This window comes from Aspergillus pseudotamarii, assembly GCF_009193445.1.
Source record: "Aspergillus pseudotamarii strain CBS 117625 unplaced genomic scaffold BDV38scaffold_3, whole genome shotgun sequence".
NCBI lineage: Eukaryota > Fungi > Ascomycota > Eurotiomycetes > Eurotiales > Aspergillaceae > Aspergillus > Aspergillus pseudotamarii.
In genome coordinates, this window is record NW_022475017.1 from 937,372 (window position 1) to 952,569 (window position 15,198).

Consider the following 15,198-nt stretch of genomic DNA (forward strand, 5'->3'; position numbering starts at 1 on the left):
GTGAGCCGGACAAAGGGCAAAACACAACTACCTTCACTAACCTCTTTAGAAGCAAGTGCTAGCGATGACACGGAAGTCCTGGGCGGTAATGGAGATATCCGTCTCGTTGGCGCCAGGTGCCCGGTCCATCAACGCATGGAAAGGCAAAACCATCGGTGCACCGCTCACTGTATTAGGAGTAACGGTCACTTCCTGGGCCATATAGAGCATCTGAGTGGCTGCTGGCTGGTCACTCAGGGGAGGCATATTCCGTGATTGTTGGTGCAGCCAGGAGATATAATGCCTGGTCATGGGCGAGGGCGCATTTGGTGGCACAAGCTGCCACTTTTGAAACAGCACTGTGCTGCGTTCGTAACTGATCAGCACAACAATGACAAATCTAACTCTGCCGTTCGAGTTATTGAACCACCACTTTGCATTTTCCTGAAGCTTCCGGAGTGACTCTGACAACCCCGTCTCGAGGACTAATGTGGGCCAATCACGAATTTGCCCATGAGCGGGCTGGCGGTCTCCAGGGGTGAAGATCTGATCACCTTGCTTACCCTTACCTACAGTGGGCTGATACGTCGTCCTACCACCCCATGACATCTCAGTTCGAGGGATGCCCATTGCCCAGAGTGTCTCGTGCACCGCCATCACGAAGCTACTGGTAGAAAACTCACTTCCAGCGTCTGGCACTACCTTGATCAACCCCGTGGTGCCATCCCATTCAAATCGAGGGGTGATTCCATCCAGACAACGCTTATCATTATCGAGTATGTGTATGGCTTTCTTTGTGAGTCCCAACACCAAGATCCACTGATTCCCCCTGAAGCCGTTCGCGTTGAGAGTATCGAAAATCATCATGGCGTCCTGTGCCAAATGGGATATGCTCGTGAACTTTCGGGTTATACATAGTGTCTCTATTCCAGCCGTGAGCTGATACTCGCCGGACAGGATTGATTCGTTGCCGCCGGTTTGAGACATGATGATGCGCTTCGCCAGGTTGTCAGTGGACAATGTAGCCGTGGTTGACTCTTTGAAACAGGATGTGATATGCCTAGATACCTGACCACGAAGATGGCAGCAAGGAAAGGGTTGGAACTGAATTGACTCTGAGATCAAATGTGCAATCCAAAAAGACCATAACCTCACAGATATGGTGGGTGATTAGGTAACTGTGAAGTAAATGTGCATGACCGACGGAAAGATAGTATGTAATCTCAGATTCACTACTTTCGTGGAGGTAGTTCGATAATGAGTCTGTAAAACCAGCAGCTGCACTTGGTGGAGTGAATATCTTGAAATGTGGCCCGGGGTTTATTCAACAGAAATTGCATCATGATTACTCAGAACTATCTACATAAGATCTACATAAGGGTAGAAACCGCAGTCTACGACACTATCATGTCACACTCGCAGGCAGTCCGCTATACTGCCGAGTTTATGTTAACAACGGACCTGCTGAACTGCAGCGGAGCTGGCCTAGGGCCTAGACTAAACTACACAGGAGCGGAAGGCGAAGATGCTGGTTAAACGGTCACATGAGGACCTAGGGAGGGGTCCAACCTAAGCCCAGGTTTCTAAGTGCACAGCGCAAACATAATGAATAGGGGAAGTGTGATTTATGCATATAGATGGTGTAGATAGATTGATCTAGGTTTGGCAGGCATCTTGGTTGTACATATTTAGCTTTTTGATTTGACACTGCTGAGGCTTAGCTCACCGAGCCTTACATAGTTGTTTCAGACCGATATAATTAGGATAATGTCAGTGGGACAGTTTCGGTAGCACTGAATTTGCCATAACATTGGCAACGAGCCATGCTTTTATGACCAAGACAAGAAGTCGGCTTCAATAGCGGTGGGCTTCAGCTCGGAAGCAGTGCATTAAAACGACAACCCAAGACCCTTATAAACCTCGGTCTCGACATCTTGGGACAGTTGGAACAACTGCTCATCACCAAACGGTAATACCTGCGAGCAAATAAACCCTGCTACTCCTTTTTCACGGTCGCACCACCACCGAAGGTTCGCTATACCGGACCACTGTGCAGTCCCAATGGATCTCCCCGTGGAACCTCCACTAAGCAGGAAGGTAAGTCCCCAGCCCTGTCGATCTCCCTCCACAGTTGGGTGAAGACCGATACCAGATTGTACCATGTCTGCCTTCGCGTCTGAGAAATACTTTTCAGCGAGAGGGGGCAGGTTCTCGATTTGGTTCCGGAACATTTCGTCTACGGTCTCCTTTTTGAGCAGCTGCTTGCCGGTTGTCGGCGAAGTTCCGTTGTTCAACAGAACAGCGAGGATTTCTAAGTACATGTCAGTTTGTTGCGTATAGTGTCGACTCTGTACGGAGTCATACGGGAGTAGTCTTGTGCAGTAGAGAAACATCCGGCTCCACCACTGTTGAAGTAGGACTTAGTGTCACTCTCACTCTTCACTGTCAAGGCACGCCGGAGCAGATGGTCGCGGACAGAGATCTTGCCATCAGCCGCTCGCTGGTGCATGTACGCGAGGGTCGCCTTCATTTCTTCCGTGGGGATCATTGAAATATGCTTAAGGCCGAGTGGCTCGAAGATATGCTGATGGAAATAGTCATTCAACGACTGCCCTGTTACACGCTCAAGCACGACACCTGCCCAGTCAATGCCAACCTATCGCGCAGTTCCCCGGATGTTAACAGCCATTGCTTGAGTGCAGCGGGCCGGTGATTACTTACGCCATACTCCCAAGCTTCCCCGGGCTGATGTACCAGCGGCTGGTTGAAATCCTCAGCATATCCCGAGAATTCGTCGTATCCAACAGGTCGGCCGTAATCCCGCAGTTTCTCATTAAAAAATGTATAACCAAATCCAGCTATAATGTTTCAACATTAGCACCCTAGGTCGACTGCGTAAATTCATGGATACTGACAAGTATGAGTCAAGAGCATTCTCAAAGTAATCCCTTTGTTCTTCTCTACTAAGGCCCCATCTTCTTGGAGCACCTGGAGATTGTCGAATTCAGGGCAAATACGGTGGATTTGGTCCGCGTCATCCAAAGAAAGCCTTCCCTGTTCTACTAGCTGCATGCACGCAATGCCCGTGATCATCTTTGTGCACGATGCAATCCAAAACACCGAGTCCACAGACATGGGCTCGGAGCTTCCATGGCCCCGTTTCCCCGCAGCATGGCTGAATAGCTGCTTGCCATCCCGTCCCACTACAGCGACGGAAACCCCGGGGAGTCCCTTGTCAGGATCGCTGCACACGGATTGCATCCGGCGCTTGAGCGCCTCGATATTCGTGGGATTAACCTCGCTCATTGTCTGGAATAGTAGGCACGGTGTCGTGGAGGTATGATGAGGGGCTGACAGTCAATGTCCATCATTTATAATGAGGGGTTCGGTGGGGCTTCTCATCTTCTCCCCTCGGGCCCGTCGAAAATCGTCCGGAATCTCAGTAGGTCCCTCGCAGCTTGGAGCCTTAGGCATTGAGCTCTACCACACACGCTAAATTCCAAACCAATTTTTAGTGTAATTAGGCAGAGAATCACTTGTATCGTCAAGATTTTAGTAGCTTCAATATTTTATTCCGAGTAAAAATCGCCATTTCTACTAGTACTTGGATATTTTGAAATCAAAGAGTAATTGAATTCCAACATTACTAAGGAGCATTATAATTTTATATTTAATAAACTGGTTGTGGTTCTTATGTTTTCTATAATTTACCTGTCGCAGTTACGACATCATCATTATTTGTGTCCGATCTCCTTCCCGACTGCTTTCTGCGGAATTAAACCCTTCCAACTTTGCATGATGCTCTTTGCTCCATAGAGTGAAGATAAAATTGGCAGTGAAATCCCTAATCTTTAGAATTGCCATTGCTTAATCCAATTCTTCATGATAGCCCCGTCAATCGGCCCGAGATCACGCATTGCTTTACTAGCTGTTTGAGTCTTCACAGTCTCCATCATGCTGGTAAAAGTGCCATGGTTGCTAGCCAGTCCCCGATAGAAATCTATGATTTTGAGGGCCGGTTTGTCTTGCAAGTCGCCATCCGTGGGATTACTGAACGCCTCCAAGGCAGCCATCCAGTCATGCATGTCGTCGACAATGTCAGCGTTATAATAGCTTTGAATGGCCGGGATAAGTGATTCCCAGCGTGAAGTACGAGGGTTGACGAGGTGGAAAGCCGCCGTTCTGGTGATGTCCTCGGTGGTGCGTCGGGATTGGGTGATATCGATCACGATCTTGGCCATAATATCCTATGAGAAAGTGTTAGCAGACAAGCCCAATGGAACCCAAATTGAATCGGACGGGATGGGAACGTACTATAGGAATCCAGTCAACTGGCATTGTACCCAGGGTATTCGGAAGTTTTCCGAGTGTCTTGGATGTTGCAACCAGAGAAGGTAACCATTCCTGTCGATTCCACAGCCCCTTCTCCATCGTTGGACCAGCGATCTGTCCCACTCGATGAATACTGGTCGGTACTGCGGCAATAGACGACGCGATAGCACAGATGCGCTCGCCGACAAACTTAGATTCTCCATACCCTTGGCGCAAGGCAACATCAGAATCCTCTAGAGGGATTTCGGGAACGGATGGACCATGCTGACGGCCCCACGCACTCACGGTCGAAATCGAGGAGATGAAGTGGATATGTGCCGAATGGGCACTTCGTAAACTGAAGTCCACTAGGGTACGTATACCTTTGATATGGGGATCCTCAAATGCCTCAACTCTGTGGTTGAAATTGACTTTCCACGCATTGTGGATAATGAGATCGACGGACTCCGTGAGTTCAGTATATTTGTCAAGAGGCAAGCCAAGGTTTGGAGCTCCAAACTGGGCATGTATGAACTCGACCCGTTCATCGAAGTCATGCGGAATTTTCAGCGCTTTTTCGTTGAAGCTGTCAATTTGCCTTTGTCTTGCATCCTCGGCCCGATTGAGACAGTAGATCATGGGGATCTCCCGATCACCGAGCAGCTCATTCAGGATATAGTTGCCCAATGATCCAGTAGAGCCGGTCAGAATAACTGCATGTTTTTCTGACCTTCTGAAGCTCGTAATTTCTCTCTGCGGTAAATCATCAGTGTATTTATGGACTAACCCTGCAATTTTGCCGGATCTAGAAGCTTCCTCATCCTCTGCATTTTCCTCCTTGGTCTCGCCCTTTATCAGCTGGTAAACATACTGCGACAGTCGATCAAGAGTCGGATAAGCATATAGTTTCTGGCTTGTGATCGGCTCAGAGTGCTTGTCAGGAGAAAGGTGCCGGACAGCGGTTTGCAGGATTTTGCTCAATTGCAGGGTTTGTAGCGAATCAATGCCTAGTGAAAATATATCGCTCGTATCGCTAATTTGCTTGATAGAAAGTAGCTGTGACACCACTGTGCGGATATATTGTTTGATATCTTCAAGGTCTGTGCTCAGTGGTAAACCATCAGTGGACTCCTCATCTTCACTGGCGTATAGAGAGTTAATTTCATTTTCGTATTCTTCAGATATCTGTCGTCTCCGAACTGAGCCCTTGGGTGTTAGCGCGAATGGTTTATCTTGCTGAGCTAGGGCAACCTTTGTACGCAAGACACGTGCATGACCAGGAGCAATGCCATTCGCTCTCTCAACGGTAGGCCATATTCTTTCGATAAAATCCTCCTTGTCTTGATCCTCACTCCATTGCCCCCAGTTTGGCTGGACGAGTAATGAAGCCTGGAATCGCCCTTGACCAATAACGATGGCTTTTGAAACCAAGGAATGACCCTCCACTATATTCTCCATGTCGATAGGGTTAAACTTCTCACCGTTGCTGAGCACAATCACGTCGTCAAGTCGACCGTGATATTTCCACAACCCTGACCTTGTCGGATGTGGCGTGAACAGGTCTTTTGTTCGATATTCAGTAATATCAGGATAGGTGTGGAATATACTGAGGAACTCATGATGGTTGCCCTTCCGTATGACAGCCTCAAACACTCCATCATCAACCGGCTCCATGTGTATACCACCATAAGGGTTCCACTCAAAGTATTCCCAATCTTCACGATGCGTGCAAATCAAGGCTCCCATGAATCCAGCTTCACTGGAACCAATGATGGAGAGGAGAGCCACTCTCTCACTTAGCTTGTTGCCGACCTCTGGTGAAAGCGGTGCGCCACCGAAGAGTATTGCTTCGAATTTTTGTAACCCTGTTAAGCCTTCCTCAAAAGCGGACAACTCTTGTATGACCGATGGCGTGAGCAAAGCTGCTTCTGGACGGGCTGTCTCTAGAATTTTACTAAGGAGTGCCGGGGTCATTGGTCGTTCCGGGCTCATGACCACGGGTGTGCTGTGGAAAATGGCTCCCGAAAGAATGACAAGCCCCATTAAATGGAACATCGGAGCCATGGTGAACAGACGTTTTCCTTGTCCAACTGAGACGATTGATTTATTTTGTCTGCCCGGCGGAGTTGGCATCTTGGGGAAATTGTCGATGGCGCTGAAGAATCCGTTGGTCAGATATACCGGCTTAGGGAGACCTGAAGACGGAGAGTCAGTCTAGAGCAAACAGGGGTCATCGCAACTGTCAAGGCTTACCGGTAGTCCCCGAACTATGGATGATGATGCATGGTGTATTTTGCAAATCATGGAAATTCGCACTGAAAGCGTAAGGTTCGACCTGTTCACCAAATACTTCCCAGAGGCTGGGTATCTCCAACAATCGGACGTTTTGAACATTATCCCGTATTTCTTTGGCAATTTTGTGTCTCTCGGCACTATAGATAACCTTCGAACATTTGGTGGCACCCAGGACATGCGATGTGGCCACGATTGAATTCCTCGTAGAAGGCAACAACGCCTATATGTTGATTAGAAAAAGGCTTCGCATCGGTGCTAAGAAGCTAATATGAGTATTTACCGCATAGCCAGTCTTCATGCAGGCCAAATAGAAAGCCACATAGCGGATATCATTGGCTCCGATATAAGCCAGTGGCTCAAAGTCAGAGCCTTTTCCCATTGCCATCTCAATCCACCGGGCGGTGTAATCCACGGCGCCAGCGAGGTCCCTCGTGGATACATTTCGCCATCCTTGGGATAAATCAGAGGAACTGGGCTGCATGCAGAATAGCTGTTCCGGTCTACTCTCTGCCAACTCGTCGACAACGCAGCACATTAGTCGCTGATCGAAGTTTGTGGAACCCATGACTAGTTGCTTGGGACAGCTTTGGAATAGGAATCGATCTTCAGTGAAGCTAAGCAGGATATTGTGTAAGTGATGAGAGTGTTTGTGAGATGAACTTGTACGAGCGATGGTCATTCACCGGTTGGCCTGGGATTATATATACTCAGGTTCGGTCGATCCCTTCCGATATGATGGTGGAGGCATAATGGTCCTATGTGGGTAAAATTGTGTACACGCTTTCAGTGTTTCTGGGATAATACACACCACCCACTAGACGATTGCCATTCTGCCGAGTTTCAACGGATGGAGATCGGTGGATACTGTATTGGGATCATAGTAGAGAAACATATTCCGCATGGCACAACTTCTTATCCCAGAAGAATGCAACATAGTGAGCCTTGCTCGCGTCAGTCCCTTCACCGCAACAAGGAGAAGACCCACTGCACCCACGGGCATACAGCCATCTTTCCAGAACATGAGTCTGCCATAGAACCGTATACAAGCATAATGTATTGAGTGCGTTCGTTACACGGGGTAATTCCGGTGGGGTTGTAAAACACTTTGGAATAGATAAGGTGGCCAGGGCACTAGAGTATATGCCGATTAGCAGTGACGAATCATTCGCCTTCCTCAGTGTAATAAGAGTACTAAGACTGAAACTAAGTGGAGATCGGCGACCGGGATTGACGGCCCTTCCGCTTGCCGCACGCGTTATGCTTTCCGATACTCCTTGTGTAAGATGAGTCCACCAACATAGCCTGTTATGCTAAGTTATCTAGGGATAAACCATGACATTGGAAGAGACGGCAATGTAGGATTCCACAATTTAGGAAGGGTATATATATCTCTGTGCCTAAATATAGTGTAGTGTCGGACTCTTCTCAGCCTACAAACCATTCAAATCTATACACAATCGCCACTATGACTGTCACTCATAGCAAGACCATCCTCATCACCGGGGCCTCGGGTTTCATCGCAACTCACATATTGTGAAAGTCTTTCTTTAACAAGGGTATTAGTCCGCGGGACTGTTCGATCCGAGAAGGCCGCAGCAAACGTACGCAAGGGATTTTCGCAGTATAATGATTGGCTGTCATTCGCTATTGTTGAGGATATAGCACAACTCGGAGCTTTTAATGAAGCCGTGAAAGGGGCCGATGGTGTAAGATTATATATCTGTGCATTCTCATCAATGCCCGAAGGTTCCGAGATCCTAACAATGGTCTATCTAGATCGTCCATACCGCTTCTCCATTCCAGACTTCAGTGCAGGACAATAAGCGAGACCTCCTGTGGCCCGCTATTAACGGCACTACGTCTATTATTCAGGCAGTCCAAGAGAATGCACCGCAAGTTCGTCGTGTCGTGATCAAATCTTCAATGGCTGCCGTGATAGACGTCGCAAAGGGTCCGCAGCCCCAGCATACATATACCGAAGAAAATTGGAATCCTATGACTTTCAAACAGGCTGAAAGTGCTCTTGGTATAGTCGCATATGCTGCTTCCAAGGCAGTTGCGGAGAAAGACGCCTGGAGTTATATGGAAACGAACACCACTCACTTCAGTCTTACCACGATTTCACCCATGATCTATGGCCCCGTGGAGCACCATGTTCCTACTATAGAGAGATTGAATAGAAGTGCGGGTGATATCTACAGGTTGTTCAATGGTAGCAGCACTGAGATATCGTCGGCGATTCTGCTAGTCTTCGCGGATGCTCGTGATGTTGCTCAAGCCCACCTCTCTGCCTTTGAATCTGAGAAGGCGGCAGGAGAGCGTTTCATTGTTGGTTCTGGAGGTTACACCTATCGCGAGATCTGTGATATACTTCGGTCAATCGTCCCTGAGGTCAGGGATAAGGTCCCTATTGTTCAGCCCGGGAAAGTCGAACCGGGAATCATCAATGTCTCTAATAACAAAGCCAAGACCTTTCTGGACATTACTTTCCACACGCTGCAGGAGATCGTGAAGGACACTGTATATAGCTTGCTAGCTCTAGAGGAGGCACTCAAGGCATAATTAGCCGCATTAAATAAATTTATTCGGTGCTGTACTGAAACTTAACTATGCTAGCGCTACGATAATTCTATGTTTTTGCATAGTTGGGAGTGACTTTATATTTATTCTAGTAGGAATATATAATCGATAAAGGTGACATTGTGTGATAAAACGAAGTGACGTATATATGCCTCATTTCATTTAGGTCTGCACGGTTGTCAAATTAGAAAAAAAAGAAAAAAAGGAAGAAGAGCAAAAAAGAAGAAAAAAACGCAACAGCAGTCCAGACTTGAATTGCCTGTGCAGAAAGCGAGTCACTATTGGATGATCAGTATTTGATATGCCGAGACAAGCATTTTAGGGTTACCTTTTTATGCAGGGATTGTAATGATACGGTAAGATCACCCCGATGAGATCTCCGCCGGCCCCACAAAACCTCGAGAGCATAACTTCCTCTATGTCATGTGAATGGTGCATAGTAGACAGTTAGAGTTATGCCGTGGTGGCTACGGAGTAGCTTTTTCACTCTGGGCCTTCTTTTCCTCTAACCAGCCTACGCCGCCAAGCTTAGAGAGCCAATATTGGTATCGAACTTATTTTAAATTGAACAATGGACCCTTTGGTGCAGGGGGCCCGTTTAAGCGCTACCAGCGAAGAAACACCGGGCCAACGACAAGTAGTACGATACCCCTGCAAATGTGCCATAGACTCTAACCGAGAGACATAGGCCTGCGAGCTTTGTCGGAGGTGGAAAGTAAAATGCGAAACAGCATCCGGCCATGCTACATGTTCGGTTTGTCAACGCCGAGGTGTGGTTTGCGTTCGGACGGCTCGACCGCGTGTATCTCGGCGCCCGGTTATCAGGTGGGGAATCGGGGTCTTACTCCTTAGGAAGCCCCATGAGGTTCACTAACGTGTCGATACAGCAATAGGAATAAGCAGGGATCGCAATCTCCGGTTCCGCGACTAAACAATGCCTTCCATGCGCAACGGAAAGAGGGCACCCGAAGTCGAACTAAGGTGGAAGCAGGGCTGGTTAATGAATTTATCGCGTATAAGCAATGGACAAGGACGTTTCTTCATGACTGGCTTAACTTGCTCTGTGAGATCTCGCGATCAACTGCTTGCTCCCTACCACTAATAGGTCTCAGCCAGTAAGACGCCATTGTACGATTTGTCAGCTCAATGGGAGGAATGGTTACAGTCTGAGATGGGCTGTCAACTCGGACCCCTTCGAGACAATATCAATGACTCCCAATCATCAAAAGACATTCTTCCAAGCACTTGTTTAAGTAATGGTCGACTGCCGGTATTCACCGCACTACCTCCACAACAAGAGGCGGTTGAGGTCCTAAATACGTTCTTCACCTATACTACAGACGTATTTCCCCTATTCCACGCCGATACTTTCACAGAGCTTCTAAATAAAAGCTATGACCGAAGGCGGCCACGGGATCCATCGTGGTGGGCGGGCCTGAACATAGCATTGGCGATTGGCTATCGCTACCGTTCACTGCACCAACTTAGCCAGAGTGGTGCTAGAACCAAGTCAAACGTGTATTACAAGAATGCAATCGCCGCTGTGCCTGAGCTTCTATTACGCAAGCCTGACTTGATGGCTGTTCAAGCACTGATGGGCATCGTGAGTGCGATACGGTATCCTGACTTGACTTGATCTGGCGATTGCTAATGTTATCACGACAGGTCTTTCTTTCGTGCAATGGGTTTGAAACCCCCATGTATCAGAACCTATTATCTGTGGCAATTCGCTCATGTGCCCAGTTTGAAATCCACGGACCTTGCGCAACCCCACGATCCACAGGCAGAGAAAAAGAGCAACCAATCTTAACCTTATCTTTAGGTTACATGATGGAAGAGCTGTAGGTCCTACCCAGAGACCACATTGAACCACACTGACTGAGCTTTACGGATACCGTCCATGGCAAGGCCTGCCGCCTAGCAATGCCTCAGCTGATCTCGGCGCGGACAGCCCCCACCCAGACTGGGTATACGAGTCGATCGCCCAAAATGCCGGACCTTCTGACATGGATTTATTTACTTGGTTTCGTCGTCTTAGCGTTATCCGACACAAGATATATACGTCTCTCTACAGGACAAAGGACTCCCAGGCGTTCCCGCATGGACAGTCTTCAATCGTACAGGCCTTGCAACTAGAACTAACGAGTTTTCAACGGACATTACCTGTTGACCTTGGCCATGCTGTAGAATTTATCACCAGGCTACCAGGCCATCCCAAGTCTCCCTTTGTGTCCCTCCTATGTGCGTATCACAATACCGTTATTTTATTGCATCAGACACAGATCTTCTTCCGGGCTCCGAAGGTCTCAACTCCGTCCCGAGCTACAGAGCTCTCTCAGAAGGCATGTGTAGGCGCTGCCCGCCAGACGGCGTTTCTATTGAACGCCCTTCCTCCTTGGTGGTGGCCGTTTGGGATCCGGTATATCAAAATCCTCCATTCTCCCTGTCCATTGCATGACACGCAGAACTAACAAGGACCAGACTGGTAACCCTCTATATCTTCGCTGCATTCAACATCCTGTTCGCGAGTGTGCTCGACAGCCCTGCTAGTGATGCAGCTCAAAGCAATCTCGAGTTAATGGAAGCAATGATCTCCCGCCTTTCTACATGTGCCACCGGAAATGGCCTGTCAGAAAGCCCGAGTTTGGCCGAGTTTACCCTTTTTCTTCACACGTCGCGAGAGTGTCTTGGGATGGCCTATTCTATGGTTCACAAAGCGCAATCCTGAGAGCTGATCGACATACGCGGGTAATAAATGACATGATCTTTGTTTATGACGAGATAATATAGCGTATACGGCCAATCGGAGACGTTACCTTTGACTGGAAATATATCTGAGAAAGCTTGAAAATTACAGAATGAACTTAGTGGTTATCAAGGTTAGCATAAACTGGGACAGTGTCTAGGAATCAAGAAGATAGTATAACTAATCTTAATTTGATGTCGCCTTCCCAATTAATTGTCTATAGCGCTACCATTGGTAATAAAGATGATTGAGTGTTGGAAATGAGGTGTTCAAGGGACGACATTAGTGCCATATGATGTTTGAGTCAAGTGGGATTGACATTAGATATGTGCTGTGTGCAGTTGTGCTAGGGTAGTCATTCACTGCTTTGATAAGCACCTTCAGCTGGCAGCAACAGAGGACTGAGCCCTGGAAATCAAAAAGTCCTTCGCCTGGACCATCTTCACCATCGTACTCCATGGAGTCCAACCGAAGATCAGCCCCGTGGCCCCTGTCGAGCCAACCGGGACCATCATCAGGATCGTATTCCCCTGGTCATAAGTCTTGCGCTTCCTTCCTTGACCTAGAGTATCTGGTTTCATATTGTTCGCCACCACAGCAGCCTGCTCCCGTGCCTTGAACGATAACCGCATCGACTTATTGGTGATATCCCCCGCCACATAAATCGGCAAAGACGCCGCTCCAGCTCCACCGCGCCAGACGACCGGAAGCTCCTTATCGACAACAACCCATCTATTCTCATTCAGGAACCCCATCGGGCTGAATTCATTATTCGGCAACGCCCCAGTGGTGGAGATATACAAGTCTGCATCTAATTCGCCCCCGTCTTTACTCAGCGTAACCTTCCATATCCCGGAATCCGAGCTCTGCATTGCGCCAGTAACCTTTTGATTCGTCAAGACTCTCACGCCCTGAGCAGCGAGAAGCTTCTCTGCCGCCCTGCTCCTAGCTAGTTGCAACATGGGTAAGATGCGACTAGAGGCGGACACGAGCGTGATGCTCACTCCCCGTCCGGCCAACCGAGCAGCCTCGGCGAGTTCGCCAGCAAGTTCAACAACAATGGGACCCGCGACACCGATAACGATGCTCTGGGAAGTCTTAATGCAGGCTTGGGCAGCTTGGATCAAGGTTTCTATGTTGTCTGAGTTGGATTGCTTGAAGGGAATGTTGTCAGTGTTGCTTTAGCTTGTGGACGCGGTGGTACTGCCGGATGGGATGACCAGGCAGTCATATTAAATGATATGTGGCTCGGCAGTATCTATGGTGACAGTCCTGGTAGACACGTCTATCGCGGAGGCGCACCCTTTGATGAATTCGAAGGAGGTCTTAGGATAGGAGACAAACGCCTTTTCGATAGGAGGCAGGTATTGCTCGGGTCGGAACGCATCTTGTTTGGCGAGGATTCGCGGGGCAGCAATGGTGAAGTAAAACGTTGATGGATTGAGTAGCGTGACTTTGATCGATGGGACGTCCGTGAGAAGGGAATGGGCAATCGGGATACCTGCAAATGAGGCGCCAATGATAACGACGTGGGACATTATGTTGTGCGGTATAGGAGTGAAGGAAGAATGTTTGAAATTATGACAACAAAAGTATAGTATTCAGAACCACTAATTAAAAATTTAAGGAAAATACCAATGATACTAGGGTTAGAGCATGTGCATACCTTGGCCTGAGGCCGAGGCCAAAGTATATGCGACATTTCTTGGTATTGCTTAGAGAATCTAGGATTTGTCTGGTTTTAGCTAAGCCGTTTTACTCATGACCCCTTTTGCTTACGTATTCGCAATTCTTAGCAGCAAATTGACGCGCTCTCTCACAGTCTCGGGGGGATAAATAAGGGAGGCCCCCGAGAAGAACCAAAGCTTCGTGTGGAGTTCTAACCTGAACAGACTATAGGTGACAAAAGCTGAAAATTGCTTCTTTCAGTGGAGACCTTTCTTAGTATCAGATGCGACACCACGCATACTGATCCATGGAACCTTGCGATACATCAAATAACTCCCTCAGATTTTGATGTTCAAAATATCTAGCAGCACTCGTGTCGATTCTTGTTCCCTTCCTACTCCTCCTTTCCCTTCTTTTTGTTCTTTTATTTCCTTATTAAAGAGGACAGGCAGCGGCAGACGATGCTCGGATACGAAGAGTTTAATCAACTTTCATACGGACACCGTTTAGTGCCTTGTACAACGGTCATTGTCCACAGTGTATATATATGTAGCAAGTAGTACAGTATCAGCCAGAAAGATGGTCGCATCTATTCACAATAGCAACAAATGTAGTAAATCACAAAAACATACAACAGGAGGGATTTGGTGGTGGTCGTCCACCCAACTACTAACCTCCCAGTGTGTGGCTTCTGCGCAGTCAATGGGTTACTGTATGTCCTTATAGAATAAGTAGATGATAGTATCAAGTTGTCACACACTTAGTCTCGAGAGAGATAATAACATATAGAATAATCCTTGGGTGTCTAGCCGTCCGTGACCGGATATCGTCATCCTATGATATTCTGCCTTGCGTGTCCACCCTCGATAAGGTACGCTAGACAAGGGTCTGTAACACTTTCCCTACTAATCAACGCAGTGGCTAGAAAACTAAGACACTTTTGATTCACATGGTGTGTGTTCCACCGGTAGGTGGGCTGTCGGCGGGATAGACTCGCATACTGAAGTGTGAATAACGGGAAGGGGCGTAGACATATGCTGCGAGTGATCTGAGAAACTGCGTAATTGGCATTCCGGATAGATGTCAACCGATGTTCAGTGCAGTATGCCCTTGGAGGGACTACGGGCTCGGCGCCAAGCGTTGATATTTGAGCCTGACAGTGTATATTTGCATGACGCTCGAGCTTTATTTAGCCGGCTGTGCTAAAGATCCTTGACAGAAGGTTTTACAAATGTATTTACCTGAAGTACTTGCGCCGCGGATATGTATACCCTGTCCGATTTCGTCCCTACGAGACAGTTCAGCGCGAATATCGGCTTTCGGACTTCTCCCGAGGCAGAGTAGGATTTTGCGATTTTCGGGAGTCTGATTTGTGGGAAATTAAATTAAACTAATCCTGTAAAGAAATAACACTGTCATATAAGTCACTCCGTATGGATCGATCTGGAAGCATTTACAGTTCTACGGCAAAAGTTTCCGTGTATGGCGCTTTTACCGCCCGAATCATCAAACTGACCTAGTTTTCTAAAACGGCCACCATTCTTCCATTTTATTAGGAATTTACTAGTAAATTTAAATATGTATAGAAAAATAATGAATTTTGAAAGAAATCAACCTTT

The 15,198-nt window shown here is 47.7% G+C and overlaps 6 protein-coding genes across 6 annotated transcripts; 2 read left to right on the forward strand and 4 right to left on the reverse strand.

Moving 5' to 3' along the window:
• Window positions 1-45: 45 nt before the first annotated feature.
• Window positions 46-966, reverse strand: BDV38DRAFT_293515 (uncharacterized protein; the record flags this gene model as incomplete). Its single annotated transcript, XM_032062267.1, has 1 exon — window positions 46-966. The coding sequence occupies one exon, from the start codon at window positions 964-966 to the stop codon at window positions 46-48; it is 921 nt and encodes a 306-aa protein (XP_031919134.1).
• Window positions 967-1,754: 788 nt separating this feature from the next.
• Window positions 1,755-3,285, reverse strand: BDV38DRAFT_293516 (serine hydrolase domain-containing protein; the record flags this gene model as incomplete). The annotated part of the gene is made up of 4 exons (XM_032062268.1): window positions 1,755-2,290; window positions 2,344-2,635; window positions 2,701-2,837; window positions 2,895-3,285. 4 exons carry the CDS (start codon window positions 3,283-3,285, stop codon window positions 1,869-1,871), a joined length of 1,242 nt encoding a protein of 413 aa, XP_031919135.1. The 3' UTR covers window positions 1,755-1,868.
• Window positions 3,286-3,830: 545 nt separating this feature from the next.
• Window positions 3,831-7,150, reverse strand: BDV38DRAFT_293518 (uncharacterized protein; the record flags this gene model as incomplete). The annotated part of the gene is made up of 4 exons (XM_032062269.1): window positions 3,831-4,226; window positions 4,294-6,485; window positions 6,544-6,805; window positions 6,866-7,150. 4 exons carry the CDS (start codon window positions 7,148-7,150, stop codon window positions 3,831-3,833), a joined length of 3,135 nt encoding a protein of 1,044 aa, XP_031919136.1.
• Window positions 7,151-8,050: 900 nt separating this feature from the next.
• Window positions 8,051-9,147, forward strand: BDV38DRAFT_293519 (uncharacterized protein; the record flags this gene model as incomplete). Its single annotated transcript, XM_032062270.1, has 3 exons — window positions 8,051-8,096; window positions 8,149-8,291; window positions 8,362-9,147. 3 exons carry the CDS (start codon window positions 8,051-8,053, stop codon window positions 9,145-9,147), a joined length of 975 nt encoding a protein of 324 aa, XP_031919137.1.
• Window positions 9,148-10,099: 952 nt separating this feature from the next.
• On the forward strand, window positions 10,100-12,003 carry BDV38DRAFT_267658 (fungal specific transcription factor domain-containing protein; the record flags this gene model as incomplete). The annotated part of the gene is made up of 7 exons (XM_032056633.1): window positions 10,100-10,228; window positions 10,658-10,768; window positions 10,909-10,987; window positions 11,074-11,572; window positions 11,647-11,695; window positions 11,731-11,817; window positions 11,956-12,003. The coding sequence occupies 7 exons, from the start codon at window positions 10,100-10,102 to the stop codon at window positions 12,001-12,003; spliced, it is 1,002 nt and encodes a 333-aa protein (XP_031919138.1).
• A 288-nt stretch (window positions 12,004-12,291) lies between these two features.
• On the reverse strand, window positions 12,292-13,449 carry BDV38DRAFT_293520 (uncharacterized protein; the record flags this gene model as incomplete). The annotated part of the gene is made up of 2 exons (XM_032062271.1): window positions 12,292-13,065; window positions 13,180-13,449. The coding sequence occupies 2 exons, from the start codon at window positions 13,447-13,449 to the stop codon at window positions 12,292-12,294; spliced, it is 1,044 nt and encodes a 347-aa protein (XP_031919139.1).
• Window positions 13,450-15,198: the final 1,749 nt, after the last annotated feature.